A 17,723-nucleotide genomic window follows, 5' to 3' on the forward strand; every position below is an offset into this window, starting at 1 on the left:
CTGCAGCAGCTTTAGAAATACATGTTCAGGGTTTGCTCCCCCAACTTTTTACTTGTTTATTATGTATTCGGTCTGACCAGACTTCTGGGGTTGAGCACCCCACCCCAGCCCCCCCCCCCCACACACACACACCTGTACTCTATCAGTGTCCACTATCAAGTAGATATAGGAGGAGTCCCTTGTAGTGCATTAGCACATCTCTCCCAGCAAGGAGTGTTGTCTCCAAGGGTTAGAGAGGCTGGATTCATCCTTTTTCATGGTTAGTGTAGGACCCACTGACAATGGGGTACTTTGACGTAGTGGTGGGCTTGAGCACGATATGGCCATATGGTGGGACCAAATCCCCATTTTTATTTATGGATTGTCTTCATATTTGATAGTCATTTCTTTTGCCTGTGTGCGCTATTCTTTTTTAATATGCATGTCGCTTGGTTCATAGCTGCACCAGGTTTAGAAATACATGTTCAGGGTTTGCTCCCCCAACTTTTTGCTTGTTTATTCTCTTTGGGAGCCCCCGCCTTCCTCTGGGTGCCTCCTTACAAAGCTGGGTTCTACAGTGCATCCGGAAAGTATTGACACCGCTGGGCATGCACCAGTAATGTCATTAAAATGAGGATCACTCGATTTCGGTGGAATGGCACAGGATAGACAGATTGTAAAGACAACACCTGGTACATTTTTTATTAATTATTTCAAGGAATGAAAGTAGAAATCTTTAATTTACTACCACCTAAAGGAAAAAAACTCTCCACTTCCTGTCCTGGCTGCAGCACTTCACTTCCTGGTCTCACAGGGAACACTGAGCCATAGGTTCTTTCTGCTGTCCATCAAAATCCCGCAAGGAGGGAGCAGGGGCAGGTCTTACCAGTGCTGTGTGTGTGTATATGGATGCACACAGCCTGGCTCAGCAGCAGTGAAAAACCTTAAGGCTTTACAACCTCTTTAAAGTAAAAAAAAAAAAAAAAAAGAACACTTTGACTTTGGAACCACTTTAAAGATTGGGTATCTCTATTGTTTAAAATTCCGGATCAAGTGTTTTCTCACATGTGGGATAGTAATTAAAGAGTATTTTGTGGGTTCAAGACCTGCAACTTATCTATTTAGTATGTACTGCAAATAGGCTTTAACTGTATTTACCATGTTCCTTTAGGTCATGCCCACAAATCCAGCACAATTTACCATACCCACTTTTTGCACATCTTTTTACTCTCCAGGTTGTCTCTTTCTCAACTTCTAATGTTGAGAGGTAGGTAAAAGTAATTCTGTCATAAGAGAAATTGCAGGGCTGTTGTATATTATTGGCCTGATAGAATTTCAGACAATACTAGGGAAATCAAGCCATTCATTAAATGGATTGGAATTCAGAAGACCCAAGGTATGGGTAAATGCTGTCAATATTTTGGTGACCAACGATTCAAAGTTTAGTGGTGTGGAATGGATATTAACATACTGCATAGCATACAGAATGGGGTAGTCTGGTAAAGTTAATTACAGCACATTAGACAGATAGGGCAGCACCCCATGGAGCACATACACCCATCAAATCTCATACCCAAAAGAGCTTCCATAAGTGGATCAGTGTGCTCTTGGTTTATAACCTTCAGGCAGGTCAGCACAACCTAAACATTTTCCCCAGCCACAAAGCTCAACCCACTTCTCAGGGGGTTGTCTTTAATATAACTGTGAGATGGGATGTACTTGCATTATATATGTCTGCTTCCATTTTGTTTAATGGTGCCTTTGTTGTCTGTAGTTCTTAGGATACATAATGGTTATCAGATATCGGTACCATTTTAGAACACTGATAAGTGTTACAATGCATCCGTATGTGAAAGTATTCACATCGCATTACTTTTTCCACCTTTTGTTATGTTACAGCCTTATTCCAAAATGCATTAAATTCCTTATTTTCCTCAAAATTCTACAAAAAATACCCCAAATGACAACGTGAAAGCAATTTGTTTGAAATCTTTGCACATTTATTAAAAAAAAAAAATTAAAAAAAAAAAAAATCACATATAGATAAGTAGTCACAGCCTTTGCCATGACACTCAAAATTAAGCTCAGGTGCATCCTGTTTTCACTGAGCATCCTTGAGATGTTTATACAACTTGATTGGAGTTCATCTGTAGTAAATTCAGTTGATTGGACATGATTTGGAAAGGCACAGACCTGTCTATATAAGATCACACAGTTAACAGTGCATGTCAGAGCACAAACCAAGCCATGAAGTTCATGGCCAAATTGAGTGATCGGGGGAGAAGGTCCTTTGTCAGGGAGGTGACCAAGAACCTGATGGTCACTCTGACAGAGCTTCAGTGTGCCAAGCTTGTAGCATCATACTCAAAAAGACTTGAGGCTGTAATTGGTGCCAAAGGTTCTTCAACAAAGTATTGAGCAAAGGATGTGATTTTTTTTTTATTTTTAATAAATTTGCAAAGATGTCAAACAAACTTCTTTCACATTGTCATTATGGGGTATTGTTTGTAGAATTTTGAGGAAAAAAAAGCATTTTTTTTAAATCAGATCTTTTATTATTAATTTTATAAACAATCAATACAAAACACTCAAACAAGCCATGCACATATTAATAAGCACAATAAACGAATATAACAAGAAGGAAAAAAAACACAATCTGTAATAATATCCTATTATCACTATCCGTCTCATCAAATTATTTATGCTTTTATAATTACATATAAACCTCTCTCATTCATAGGTTAAAAGTGGACACCACCCTTTCCCAACTTCCATTATATATCTCCTACCAATTATTCCTCTGTTTCTAATTAGCCAGTGTAGCTACTGGATCTACAATGTCCAACCACCTCTTCCACACTTTTATAAATTTTCTGTGACAACCCATATGTAGGAATATGTACTTTTCTTTAAGTATTTCCTTTATTTGCACTCTCCATTCATCTATTGATGGAGAATATGATGACATCCATTTTTGTGCTCTAAGCTTACAAGCCAGAAAGAGACTACTTACTATCGGTATAAGGGTATTTTCTGGTATCGTTGTTTCATACATCATACTCAGAAGACATATACCTGGCTCCAACAACAGCTCCATTTTAAAGAGAGAGAGTTAATAGTAAAAAAAAAACCCTGCCAGGATCAGTGAGGTTTGGGCATCTCCATAGCATATGTATTAAATTGCCTGGACCCAGATTGAAAAGGCAAATCCCTGTGCTGCCATTTAAATAACTTCTCCAGAGTATGATAAGTCCTTTGTATGATAAATAATTGGGTTAATTTTTTGTAGGAGATAAAGAGACCATGGGGAGTCCGGACAATGTCACCTCCCATTGGTCATCGGATATAGGCCCTAAGTCTCGTACCCATTGTTCCCTTGATGGTATATCCATTGATTCTTGAAACGTATTATAGAATATACAATATAATTGAGATATAAGACCTTTCTTAACATCCCTTTTGGACAACAGTGAGATTATTATAGATTTATTAAATTTCATTCATGGGAGGGAGTCTGTGCCTGTAAGGCATGCCTAAGCTGGAGAAATTGAAAAAATCTTTGTTTTGGAATCCTATATTCATTACTCATCATTATGAAATAACTGGGATATAAACCTCAACCCTTTAGTCTTCCATATCTCAAACCCCTCCAATTTCTTTTGTTCTCCCTAACTGGAATTATTCCACAACGGGGTAAATAACATGTTAATACTTGTATTATTTTTAATTTCCTGCCATGTTTTATCAAATAGTTTACCTGTTAAAAAAACCCTATCCCGTATCACGTTTCTTGTCTCCAATAAAGCTATCAATGGATAATCATCACACAGATAATAACAGACCCTGAATTGGATCAGAAATAAGAAGCTAAGAAATAACTTTTAGCATGGGGAATAGCTAGCCCCCCTATATCTTTAGCTAGCAATAATGTGGTCAATTTAATACAAGTTTGTTTTTTCTGCCAGATACGTTTCCGAAAAAGAGAATCTATCTTCTTAAACAAGAAGGATGTGATCCATGTGGGGGAATAATGTCATTAAGATTAGCTCTTCCAATCACTGTCAGTGGGAGTTTACACCAACTCCGGCATTTATCCGTATATTTAACTAATAGTGGTTTGAGATTCAAATTAACATAATCCTTTATGTTTTGGGATACCTCCACTCCCAAGTATTTAACTGTTTGCTTGATTTGGATTTGGGAAGCTAAATCTGGTAAGGTGTTTTTAGCTCATTCACTGGTATTAATATCGATTTCTCCCAATTAATCCTAAGCCTCGAAAATAGGCCAAATGTAGAAATAGGCTTTATCAGTTCTTTTAATGACTTTGCAGTGTCCCCCCAAAAAATAAGAGCATCATCTGCATATAGGGCTATTTTATCCTTTCTACTAGTATGGTGAAACCCAATCATTCAAAATGTTTGTCTAATAGCAAGAGCCAAAGGCTCTATAGCTATGACAAACAACAGTGGGGACAGGGGATAACCCTGTCTGGTTCTTCTGGACAATGTAAAGGTGGAGGAAAAGGTGTTATTGATTCTCAACCTCACTTTAGGTTCTTTATACCGCATTCTTAACCATGTTAAATCACCTGGACAAATACCAAAAGCAATAAGTACTGCCCAGAAATACTCCCGCTCTATCATATTGAATGCTTTATGGGCATCCAAACACAGTATAGCTCTTGTGCCTACGCTGTCCATAGGTAAAAAATTAATTTAATCCATTTTGGAATAGAGTTGTAACTTAACATAATGTGGAAAAAGTGAAGCACTGTGAATACTTTCCGGATACACTGTATACTACAGTTTTTTTTTTAAATTGATAAGCTTGTGATTTTTTTTCCCTTCTATTTAAGAGTTAATGTCACCAACAGCTCCTTTAGAAACATAATTGTCCTACCAACGTAATGACAAAACAAATATAGAGCACAACATGTATGAATAGGTTCTGCACATTTTAGTTAACTGCTGGTCAGTTCCTTGCAGAAATAAAAGGCTTCCTGCACCCTGCACCACCTATCGCATTTTTCGCCGTATAAGACACACTTTTTCTTCCCCAAAACTGGGGGGGAAAAGTTGGTGCGTCTTATACGGCAAATATACATTTTGCCTGCTGACGTCGCAATGGGGGCAGTGCCGGTGCGTGCATCAGTCACGCACCGTCACCGCCTGATCTCCTTCCCGCCGGACCGATCAGAAGACCGAGAGAGCCGCCGTCATAGAAGACAGAAGAGGACGAGAGTAGCAGCGCCGTGGACGTCTCGCAGGCAGCCCAGGAGAGCAGGTAAGTGAAGCCGACCTGTGCCATGCCTGTACCATCACCTGTGCCATGCCTGTACCATCACCTGTGCCATGCCTAAATCACCACCTGTGCCATGCCTAAACCACCACCTGTGCCATGCCTAAAAAAATCACCTGTGCCATGCCTATACCCTCACCTGTGCCATGCTTAAAACATCACCTGTGCCATGCCTATACCCTCACCTGTGCCATGCCTATACCCTCACCTGTGCCATGCCTGTACCATCACCTGTGCCATGCCTATACCATCACCTGTGCCATGCCTATACCCTCACCTGTGCCATGCCTATACCCTCACCTGTGCCATGCCTGTACCATCACCTGTGCCATGCCTATACCATCACCTGTGCCATGCCTATACCCTCACCTGTTGATATCAAATATTTTACTGCAGGATTTGGTTCAGAATCTTTTTTTTCTAGATTTTCCTCCTTTAAAATTGGGTGCGTCTTATATGCCGGTGCGTCTTATACGGCAAAAACTACGGTACATTTCAGATCCAGCGTTTTGGATGTGACCCTGCCTGTGCTCACTGAATAGACTTGCCTAGCACACTGTTCTTTTGTGGACTCAAAGTAGAGCTGGATTGTCCATTAATGAAAATAAGCACGTACTTAGGGCACTAATGGAATGGGGGGCCACAGAGTTTTCCCTTAGCTATCATACCCTTAAAGGATAAGTGCATACCATTTCCAGGTCACAACAGAACACAGTGCTGGAAACCCGCTCTCCGTGTGTGTTTCCCACACCATGTTCAAAAAGCTTTGGGTGTGCAGTCTGCTGTGGGTGTCAATGTATTTCACAGTACTATGTCATCCAATGATGTGTATTTTTGAAAAGTAGTGCATGCACTACTTTTGGAACGATCCAGTATGATTTCAGCCCATGTGAACCAGCCCCAAAACAAAGTGCACTCATCCTTTTTGCCTATTTGCCCTGACCTAAATGATCCCACCTTGCTCCTCCACAGATGTATACCTAGATCTGACTGCTTTGTCCCCTAATGTTTATTTCCATCCCTTGCCACATGCCTTTTCCTTCTTTGCCACCCCTGTGAATTACAGTACCATGGACTTCTATGGGGCTCATCTATCTTTGTCTTTTTCTCAGAAAAAATTATTCTTGTTAATAATTATTTATCAAAAAATTGATTTCCCTCATCATTTCTAAAAAAAAAAAAGATATCAGCCAGTTGAATGATCTTGAGATATGGACATTCTGTTAAATAAATAAAATAAAAACATTTTATATAATAAAGTTGTGGTGTCTGGCTGGGAGCTGACCTGGAAGAAAACTTAATAAGGTTTATATATTTTGAAACTTTTATTTCACTTTCAGGCACTTTTTAGGTCTTAATGTCTTGTCAGTTAAGCAAAGGAGGGGGCCATCGGGGCATTAGTTGCCCTTTATTTGGCCCTGGTCTGGAGTGAGGGATTAATTGTACTGCATTGTTATATCATCCATTAAAATCATACTACGGTATATTGTATACCTTTTTACCCTTTGTTCTTTGCTTTTGAAAACCTTTAATAAAGTTCCTATAAAATGCATTAAATCCAGTAAAACTGATCAATTATTCTGTTTCTTCGAATGCCCCTAAAAATATAATTACACTTTAAATTTTCATGTCTTCATATCACTATCAGCTTGAAGGGTAGATGCAAAAAAGAACTAGGGGTATATCCACCCATTTAATTCTGTACAATTATTTATGGTATTATGAGAGGTGCTTAGGGCTTTTTGAAAGTCAACTAGCAATGCATTTGGAAGTATTGAAGGGTCATGTTTAGAGCTGCGGAGTTATGTTTTCATGCTACATTTGCTCAGCTTTTGCAGCCAAAAGGCTTTAATATTTGAACCTTTGTGATTGGCCTGCCCTGTCCACCACTTCCAGCTGCTATCAATTCTGAAAATACTCAAGGGTATATGTGTTATTAATCACTTCTTCTGTTGGAAGGAGCTGAATATTTTAACAGTTGCTTGGCTATAACAAAGCACATTGGGTATAAATATAAGATCGACTTTCATTGAGTAGAAACCCGTGAAGCTATTAGAAAATGAAAGCTCTGCTTATTTTAAGCCTTATCGTCGAGTGCTTCGCTCTTGACTCATTTAACATCAGGTATTTAACAAAATGTATTATGTAGATTCTTTGGAAAAATGTACTTTGTGGAACAGTACAAAATTCACTTGAGTTTTGGTAGTCTTTAGGCTTTGTTATTTGTATAAGGCTGGTGCCTGAGCGATGTTTAAAATGAAGTATGTTCTGATCTCAGCATCTCCAAACACTTCTGCTAATGCCTGAACTAGCAATCTGGAAACGGTAAGATTTACCAGAAGCCCACTGGGAATAAGAGCATTAATAGTGGTGGTGTAAACATCAATGACCAATGAATAAGCTCTGTACATTTCCTGAGCTTTACTCTCAATAATATAATCTGCTGATTACTAAACCAATTCAGAAACTTAGTTGATTTAGTTATCAAAGTTTTCTTATGTGAATGGTGATATGGTACTATCTATCTATCTATCTATCTATCTATCTATCTATCTATCTATCTATCTATCTATCTATCTATCTATCTATCTATCTATCTATCTATCTATCTATCTATCTATCTATCTATCTATCTATCTATCTATCTATCTATCTATCTATCTATCTATCTATCTATCTATCTATCTATCTATCTATCTATCTATCTATCTATCTATCTATCTATCTATCTATCTATCTATCTATCTATCTATCGTATACATATATAGAGCCCCTTTCATAGGACATTTCCCGCTACTGACTGCTGTGACCCAATGGCAGTACAATAAATACAGGCCACAGGCTAAGCACCACAGTTGCAGTTTATATGATGCATGCACATAGCTCCCAACTGTCCCTGATTTTGAAGTACTGTCCCTCATTTGGAACAAAGTCCCCCTGTTCCTCTTTCCTCCTCATTTGTCCTTCATTATGGACCATAGGGCAATGGGGAAGGGGGCAAAGAGGATTTTCCTGGTACTGTCCAAAAGCATTACAATCACATAAAATCAAAAAATCTTTATTACATATACAGTATAGAGAAAGTACAAAATATACACATTAAAACTAAGAATTTAAAATAACCCATTACGAATGATTAACTGTACCTATAGCGTTTTTACCCATACTAATAAATATGACACATAGATTGATGGGATATTCAGTTAGCCAGTACGCTACATGTTTCACAGTTGAACCACTTTCTCAGGGGCTCAAAATGAGTGGATATCAATCCTAAAATTAAACATATGTAATTAGGGTGGTAGAATCTATTTGAAAAAGAATACAAACTACTAAATTCAGTTTTAATTACTCCAATGCTTACCTTGAATATTAAATACACTATAGATGAAAAAAGACCAAAAGTAGGGGAGGTCAAAGAGTTCCCCCCAGGGCGAGTGTGGGAGCAAGCAAAAGGGTCACCCTTTGTCCCTTATTCCCATTTCAGAAAGTTGGGAGGTATGCATACTGTGCAAAGTTTGATATAATTTGATATAATTTGAATTTTTCTTTGATCACAGCCATTACTGAGCTTACAATTCTACTCATTGGTTTCTTTGAGGGAATGTGGCAAATGGTCATTACTTTAATTTTTTTGGGGCTGGATTTGGGACACGGAGAACAATCATTTGAATATAGGTATTTTTAAATTAATTTAGTTTTGAATTTGGAATTATTGAGTATTTTGTGGGGGGATACCCAAAGCTCTCTGTGTATGGTTGCATGCAATCGGGTTGGATTGCAGCTGTGACCACTCTGTAGGGTTGATTTACTAAAACTGTAGATGGCAAAATCCGGTGCAGCATTGCATGGTGGGCAATCGGCATCTAACTCAGGGGTCTCAAACTGGTGGCGCTCCAGCTGTTACAGAAATACAATTCCCATGAGGCATTGCAAGGCTGACAGTTACAAGCATGACTCCCATAGGCAGAGGCATGATGGGACTTGTAGTTCAACAACAACTGGAGGGCCGTCAGTTTGAGACCCCTGTTCTAACTTCAGCTTGTTGAATAAGGCTTTGAAAAAAAAACCTGGAAGCCGATTGGTGTCTATGCAGAGCTGCACCAGATTTTGCATTCTCCAGTTTTAGTAAATCAACCCCTATATCCACTTCTGGGTCTATTATGCAGTGTCCATCAGAAGCAATAGGAAACTAGTTCCCATCTATTTTCTGAGAAATCTCAGTGCAGCTCTGAAAATTTCTCAATAGATGTAATGCATTGTTAACCACTTAAGCCCCGGAAGATTTTACCCCCTTCCTGACCAGGGCCTATTTTGCGATTCGGCACTGCGTGAATTTAACGGACAATTGCGCGGTCGTGCGACGCTGTACCTAAACGAATTTGACGTCCTTTTTTTCCCACAAACAGAGCTTTCTTTTGGTGGTATTTGATCACCTGTGCGATTTTTTGATCATGCGCTATAAACAAAAAAAGAGTGTCAATTTTGCAAAAATAGCAATATTTTTCACATTTTTTATATGAAATTCCCCCCAAAAAAATGTAAAAATCAAAATTTTTTAACATTTTCGGCCAATTTGTTTTATGCTACATATGTTTGGTAAAAAAAATCTCAAAAAGCGTATTTTGATTGGTTTGCGCAAAAGTTATCACGTTTACTAACAAAGGGAAAGATTTTTGTCATTTTTTTTTAACGCGTAATGGCGGCGATCTGCGATTTTTTTGCGGTACTGCGACATTGCGGCGGACAGATTGGTCCCTTGACTGACATTTTTGACACTTTTGGGGTTACCAGTGACATTACTGCAGTAATCAGTGCTATACATATGCACTGTTACTGCAAAATGACACTGGTAGTGAAGGGGTTAACTTTATTTGAGAGGGAGGGGTTGTGTGTGTCCCTAGGGGCATGATTCTAACTGTGATTGGCTGTGGCTTGAGCTGTAGAAACAGTGATCAACGGTCCTACATAGTAGAACCGTGTGATCACTGTTTCTACACAGGGGAGAATGACAGGCGGCTTGTTTACACTAGCCGCCTGCCTTTCTCCCTCTGCAACGACGATCGCCGAGTGACCGGCGGACACCGGGTCCGCCGGTCACGCGCGGGGGGGGGGGGTCCGTGACCACGCGGGAGTGGGAGCGCGCCTCCGGGGGCGTGCGGTCGCTCGCTCCCTTGACCCTAACAGGCTAGCGACGTAGATCTATGTCACTCTGCCTGTGAGGGGCTGACTGCCGACGTAAATAGTCGTGCGGCAGTCGGCAAGGGGTTAATGCTTTAGTCTGAAAAAACCCCCCCAAAAACTTCCAGAGATAAATTAATTGGGTTCATTGAGTTATCACTTTTAGTTCTGGTGACAATAGTTACAAGGACAAGAGAAAGTGGGGTTCTCCCTAGGAATGACTACAAATACGACCTGGCAGGGGTTCTAGTCCCTTTTAAAGAGGTTGTAAACCGAGAAAAAAAATTTTTCTCTTCTTTACATCCTGAAAGAGAAACACATAATGAGCTAGTATGCATCGCATAGTAGCTCATTATGAAATACTTACCTTAGAACGAGCCCCCGCCGTGCCGTCCGCTTACCTGTATGACGGGCGACATGTATAGTCGCCCGTCTTCCGGGATCGCGGCATCCGGCCATCTGATTGGCCGGAGCCGCGGTGACGTCACTCCCGCGCACGCGCGCGGGAGCCGACGGTCACGGCACGGGGCTCTGAAGGAACGGCACGATCTGCCGTTCCTTCAGAGCGCATGCGCCAGTGACGTCACTGGCTGCATTAAAGGTAAATATCTCCTAAACGGTGCATGTTTAGGAGATATTTACAGTACCTATAGGTAAGCCTTATCATAGGCTTACCTATAGGTACAACTTCCTGAGGAGGGTTTACTTCCTCTTTAATCGAATGAAAAGCTAAAAAAAAAAAGGCTTTGGGTACTCTTTAAGATTTCTTCATTATGCCCTAATAATGCTTCATAGTTCCATAATTTTTAATATATTTAAACATTTTGCGTGGCAGCTTTATGATGGGCAAGAAGGACAGCCCAGTCAGCAGAATGGTTAAGCAGAACCTTTTACTTTCCTGTAAATTACGCTCATATATTTTATTGTTCAATAAGTAAAATAAACAATACTCTATTTCCCTCTTAAAACACTTGGAATGTGAATATAAATGAGTTTACTTTGCATCTCTATAAGGTGCAGAGAGCTTCATCATACATTTTTCACATTCTCCGTTTTAAACAGGTCAAAACATCTGTCATGCATGAGGTAGGAAAGCGGTTCTAGCTAATAAATTTGTGTCAGGATTCTTAGTTAACACCACGTTTCATACATCCCGAGTGCCGTACCTGCATAGGTAATGAGATCAATGCTAAATGCAACGGCGAGATTCAGGATGACAAATGGAAGTTATAAAAGGAGCATTACTTAGAATGCTGAATGTTTAAGTATTAAATTCACACCTGCACATTGGGGCCTGTCAGTTTCCTTTCACCATTTTAAAACGATTTTAGATGTAATAGTTTTAATGATCATGCAGCCTACTGCCTCAATTATTAGTCAGAATAAGAAACCAAATGATTATATATATATATTTTTCTTCTGACACTACCAATGGACGGACATTGGTAACGTCTGTAAAAAGCACAATGTGGCTCATGAAAAATTGTGGCAGATGAAAAGTGAAGGGATTGCTTCTTATAATCCAATCTTTATACTTTTAAATAGCATCTAGTGTCAGGTGCAATAATCCCCAAATGGTCTTTTAACTATGTAGTTTCCTTCTTTATTTTAAAGTGGTTGTAAGGCATATCGCTCTATAGAGTGTACTTGTCTCAATTAAGAGCACTAAGTGTCATTTCTGTCTGCTGCCTCGTTCCTCTGCTATCAGCATGATTTACGTCTGACATGTTTTCCTGACACCAAGAGAAAAATGGTGGCAGGGAGGGACCTCCAGCAGAATGACATCCTCATCTCTGTTCTTGTGAGCTTTGTTGAGGGGAGTGTGTCTCTTCCCTCCAATCAGCTTTTAACCACTTTAGCCCGGGAGGATTTGGCTGCTCAATGACCAGGCCCTATTTTGCGATTCGGCACTGCGTTATTTTAACGGACAATTGCACGGTCGTGTGACGATGTACCCAAACAAAATCGACGTCCTTTTTTTCCCCACAAATAGAGCTTTCTGTTGGTGGTATTTGATCACCTGTGTGACTTTTATTTTTTGTGCTATAAACAAAAATAAGCGACAATTTTGAAAACATTACAATATTTTCACATTTTTTATATGAAATTCTCAAAAAAAAAGTAAAAATCAAACTTTTTTAACATTTTAGGCCAATTTGTTTTCTGCTACATATTTTTGGTAAAAAAAAAATCACAATAAGCGTATTTGGATTGGTTTTCACAAAAGTTATTGCGTTTACTAACTACGGGAAAGATTTATGTCATTTTTATTGTTTTTTTTTTTTTACTAGTAATGGCGACATTTTGCGGGACTGCGACATTGCGGCAGACAGATCGGACCCCTAACTGACATTTTTTACACTTTTGGGGGTACCAGTGACATTACTACAGTAATCAATGCTAAAAATATGCACTGTTACTGTAAAAATTACGCTGGCAGGGAAGGGGTTAACATTACTGGTGATCAGTGTGTTAAATGTGTCCCTAGGGGCGTGATTCTAACTGTCAGAGGGCGTGGCTTGTGAAGTAATCACAGAGACATGCGATCCTATATAGCAGGATCACATAGCCTCTGTGATCACTTCAGGGAGAATGACAGACTGCTGTGTTTACATCAGCCGTCATAGTTACATAGTTACATAGTTACATAGTTAGTGAGGTTGAAAAAAGACATCAGTCCATCCAGTTCAACCTATGATGTGTATGTGTTTGCTTTTAACCGTACATTGTATACCCCTGTATGTTGTGGTCTCCAAGGTGCCCATCTAATAGTTTTTTGAAACTATCAATGCTCCCAGCTGACACGACTGCTTGTGGAAGAGAATTCCACATCCTTACCGCTCTTACAGTGAAGAACCCCTTACGCATTTTAAGGTTAAACCGCCTTTCCTCTAGTTTTAGTGAATGGCCACGTGTCTTATTGTATCTCCTCTCTCTGAATAGTTTGTTCCTTATGCTAGGGTCGCCAGTACAGTATTTGTACATTGATATCATATCCCCCCTCAATCGTCTCTTCTCCAGAGAGAATAAGTTCAGTGCTTGTAGTCTTTCCTCATAGCTGATGTCCTCCATTCCCCTAATTATTTTTGTTGCCCTTCTCTGGACTCTTTCCAGTTCCAGCACATCCTTCCTGAGGACCGGTGCCCAGAACCGGACAGCATACTCCAAATGTGGCCGTACCTGAGTCTTGTAGAGTGGGAGAATAATCTCTTTATTTCTGGAGTGAATCCCCTTTTTTATACATCCCAGTATTCTGTTGGCTTTGCTTGCAGCGGCTTGGCATTTCATGCCACTGCCAAGCCTGTTGTCTACCAGTACCCCCAGGTCCCTTTCCATCCTAGACTCACCCAGAGGTTCCCCCCCTAGTGAGTAGCTTGCTTTCTGGTTTCTGGCCCCCAAGTGCATTACTTTACATTTTTCAACATTAAACCTCATCTGCCATGTAGTTGCCCACCCCGTTATTTTGTTCAGGTCCGCTTGTAAGGTTTCCACATCCTGCATAGAAGATATTGGCATGCTTAGTTTAGTATCATCCGCAAATACTGAGATTGTACTAGATATCCCCTCCTCTAGATCATTTATGAATAAATTAAACAGGATTGGTCCCAGGACAGAACCCTGGGGGACCCCACTTTCCACACCTGCCCAATCCGAGTACTCCCCATTAATCACCACCCTCTGGACTCTCCCCTGGAGCCAGTTCTCTATCCAGGTACTCACCTTATGGTCCATACCTACCTTCCTTAGTTTGAACAGTAAGCGTTTGTGGGGAACGGTGTCAAAGGCCTTTGCAAAGTCCAGATACACCACATCCACCGGCTTACCTTTATCTAGGTGGCAGCTCACTTCATCGTAGAAGGTTAATATATTGGTTTGGCAAGAACGATTTTTCATGAATCCATGCTGATTACTACTAATAATACCATTTTCATTACTAAAGTCTTGTATGTGGTCCCTTAACATCCCCATCCCCGTCTTTCCTTCTCTCTCAGCTGCGGGAGATTGCGAGTGGCCGGTGGCCATCGGAGCCGCCAGTCACACGCACTGGCTCCTCAGCTAATGAGCGGGGGCGGGAGTGTGCCACCGGCAGTGCGCGCTCGCCCCCTAGAGTCTCCTGAGCGAGCGACGTAGTATAACATCGCTTTGACCAGGAGCGGCTGCCTGACGCAGTAAAACTGCGGCGGGTGGAGCTAAAGTACTTAAAGCTCTTCTCACTGAGCTCTGAAGTGTGTAATTTCAGCTCTCCACCCCCGTTATTTCCGAACCCTCAGACAAGCTTTAAAAATTCAGCACTTTGAATGGATCTGGAGAAGAGAAGACTGCAGATAGACAGGTTTAACTCATGTAGGAGGATTTGTTTCATCTCTGTGTGTCACCAGAGGCCAGTCACTTCACTGGTTACATGTAAGGGTTTACAACCACTTTAATGCTTGGTTCATGTATTATTTGCGACTGTATGATCTTGATAAAAGAAGACCAGCGGATGTTGAATTGCATCCATAGGAGGTGGACTTTAAGGGCACATGTATGAGATGGTAAATAAACTCGGTAATATAAAATTCACATTTTATTAGCTACTTATAAAAACAATGCGATTAGGTTAAAAAAGGGAGACTGCCCAAAACATTTGGGATATCAGTCTAGTTACAGAGAAAAACATACATTTATTGAAAAATCTTTAGATTACATGCATATCAGAGTGTATATCTGTATCAGAGGTCGATGTGTTTCGCAGTATGCTTCATCAAGACCTTGTAGATACACAGGTACAAATATTCTTGAAATAAACAAAATCAGTATTAGCTATTTTTTTTCTTCCTTTATATTCTTTTTCTTTTTTTTTATATATTCTTTTTTTTCTTTATTAATAGGGTTAAAATTTGATACTATGTGAGGTTGGGAGGGTAACCAAGGTTTTTTGACTACTATGTCCTACTTTGGGTATCTTGTATGGATATTGTTGTATCACCGGCGCTCCATGGAGTGGATTGGGGGGGGGGGGGTGGACCCTCCTGGCCATATTGAGAGACCAGGGGGGAAATACCCCTCTGTCTACCTGTTGTCGAGCCCCTGTGATTAAGATTATGCTCTATGCATTAAAACTAATTACTCGTAATTGGTGTTGCAAATCCCAATTGTGCTTATTTTGATGTTTTTGTAATGTAAGATTATCCTATGCTCTTTAAAACCGGTTGCCGACCGCCGCAAGTACGTATACTGCGGCGGTCAGCCCCGGACAGGCAAAGTGACGTACCGGTACGTCACTAGCCTGGGAGCCAATAGCGGGCGGGCGCGCGCCGCCGGAGGCACGCTCCCGCCTCGGCTCGTTCATGGACACCTCCGTGCGTGTGACCGGTGGACCTGATGTCCGCCGGTCACTCGCGATCATCCGCTGTGAAGGGAGAAAGGCAGGTGGCTAGTGTAAACAAAGCCGCCTGTCATTCTCCCCTGTGTAAAAGCACTGATCTAACGGTCCTGCTATGTAGGACCGTTGATCTGTGCTGTTACACACACAGCCACATCCCTGCACAGTAAGAAGCACGCCCCTAGGGACACACATAGTCACTGCATCTCTAATAAAGTTAACCCCTTCCCTGCCAGTGTCATTTTTACAGTAACAGTGCATATGTATAGCACTGATTACTGTAGTAATGTCACTGGTACCCCCAAAAGTGTCAAAAATGTCAGTCAAGGGTCCGATCTGTCCGCCGCAATGTTGCAGTCCCGCAAAAAAAAATTGCAGATCGCCGCCATTACTCGTTAAAAAAAAAAAAACAACAAAAATGACAAAAATATTTCCCTTAGTTAGTAAACGCAATAACTTTTGCGCAAACCAATCAAAATACGCTTATTGTGATTTTTTTTTTTATCAAACATAGGTAGCAGAAAACAAATTGGCCAAAAATTTAAAAAATTTTGATTTTTACTTTTTTTTTGGGGGAATTTCATGTAAAAAAATGTGAAAAATATTGTTGTTTTTGCAAAATTGTGGCTCTTTTTTTAATGATAGCGCATGATCAAAAAATAGTACAGGTGATCAAATACCACCAAAAGAAAGCTCTGTTTTTGGGAAAAAAAGATCGTCAAATTCGTTTAGGTACAGCGTCGCACGACTGCGCAATTGTCCATTAAAGTCACGCAGTGCCGAATCGCAAAATACCCCCTGGTCAGAAAGGGGGTAAAATCTTCTGGGGCTTAAGTGGTTAAAACTAATAAAAAATGATTGGAAACCCAAAAAAATTCATCATAACTAATATAGTCATAAAGGCACAGTTTATTTGTCATTTGACTACCTTCTCTTAAAAACACTCACAAATACTCGGTTTGGGTGTTTTTAAGAGAAGGTAGCCAAATGGCGACCATATTGTACATTTGATATAGGGATATGTATGTTCTACAACACAGTCAACACTATCCTTTTATAAAAATACAATAATGTGATTTTCATTTTCATTTGTGCTGTGTTTTCGAGACAAATACTATTTGAACTATAAAAGAATGGTATGACACTTATATTCTTTTTGTAAACTCTTCTTTGAAGAAGCCCCAGGTCCCTCTGTACTCATAAGCTGCCCCTTCCCTTAAGTCAGCAAACCTAGGCAAGAAACAAAAGGTGGTTCTACTTCTTGGCATCAAATGTTTTGTTAGATGCAGACCCTTCACCCCCCTTTACATGCACCATTCTTTAATAATTGCTTTAAAAAGTCTTAAAGTGGTTCTAAAGGCAGAAGGTTTTTTTCATCATAATGCTTCAGTGTGCAGCAGCCCCCCTAATACTTACCTAAGCCCCATCTTCAGAAATGTCGTAAGAGAGCCTCGGTCGCTCGGCACTCTTGGCTCATACACAGCAGTGGACACCGTTAGCTCTCACTGCTGTCAAACAAAATCAATGAGCCAATGAGGAGAGAGAGGACTGGGGCTGTGGCAGAGCCATGGCTCTGTGTGTGAATAGACACACAGAGCAGCGGCTCGTCTCAGGTGCCCCCATAGCAAGCTACTTGCTGTGGGGGCACGAGGCAGGAGGGAGGGGCCAGGAGCGCCAGCGAGGGACCTGAGAAGAGGAGGATCTGGGCTGCTCTGTTCAAATCTACTGCACAGAGCAGGTAAGTATAATATGTTTGCTATTTTGAAACAGAAAACAAGACTTTAATATCACTTTTAACCACTTTCTGCAAACTGATGACGTACCTGTATGTCAGCTTATAAAAGTGGTTGTACCGGGATGATGCCTGCAGCTGCAGACATCAATCTGGTACCATTTT

At 40.5% G+C, this 17,723-nt stretch overlaps 1 protein-coding gene across 1 annotated transcript in view; it reads left to right on the forward strand.

Moving 5' to 3' along the window:
- Window positions 1-7,326: 7,326 nt before the first annotated feature.
- LOC309565405 (UPF0462 protein C4orf33 homolog) overlaps window positions 7,327-17,723 on the forward strand; it is a 186,097-nt gene continuing 175,700 nt past the window's right edge. Inside the window, exon 1 of the mRNA XM_082270349.1 lies at window positions 7,327-7,404. Coding sequence (XP_082126475.1) covers window positions 7,340-7,404 — 65 coding nt within the window. The 5' untranslated portion in view covers window positions 7,327-7,339. The remainder of the gene's footprint in view (window positions 7,405-17,723) is intronic.

Source organism: Pelophylax lessonae (assembly GCF_965119305.1).
Source record: "Pelophylax lessonae genome assembly, chromosome: 1".
NCBI classification, from domain to species: domain Eukaryota; kingdom Metazoa; phylum Chordata; class Amphibia; order Anura; family Ranidae; genus Pelophylax; species Pelophylax lessonae.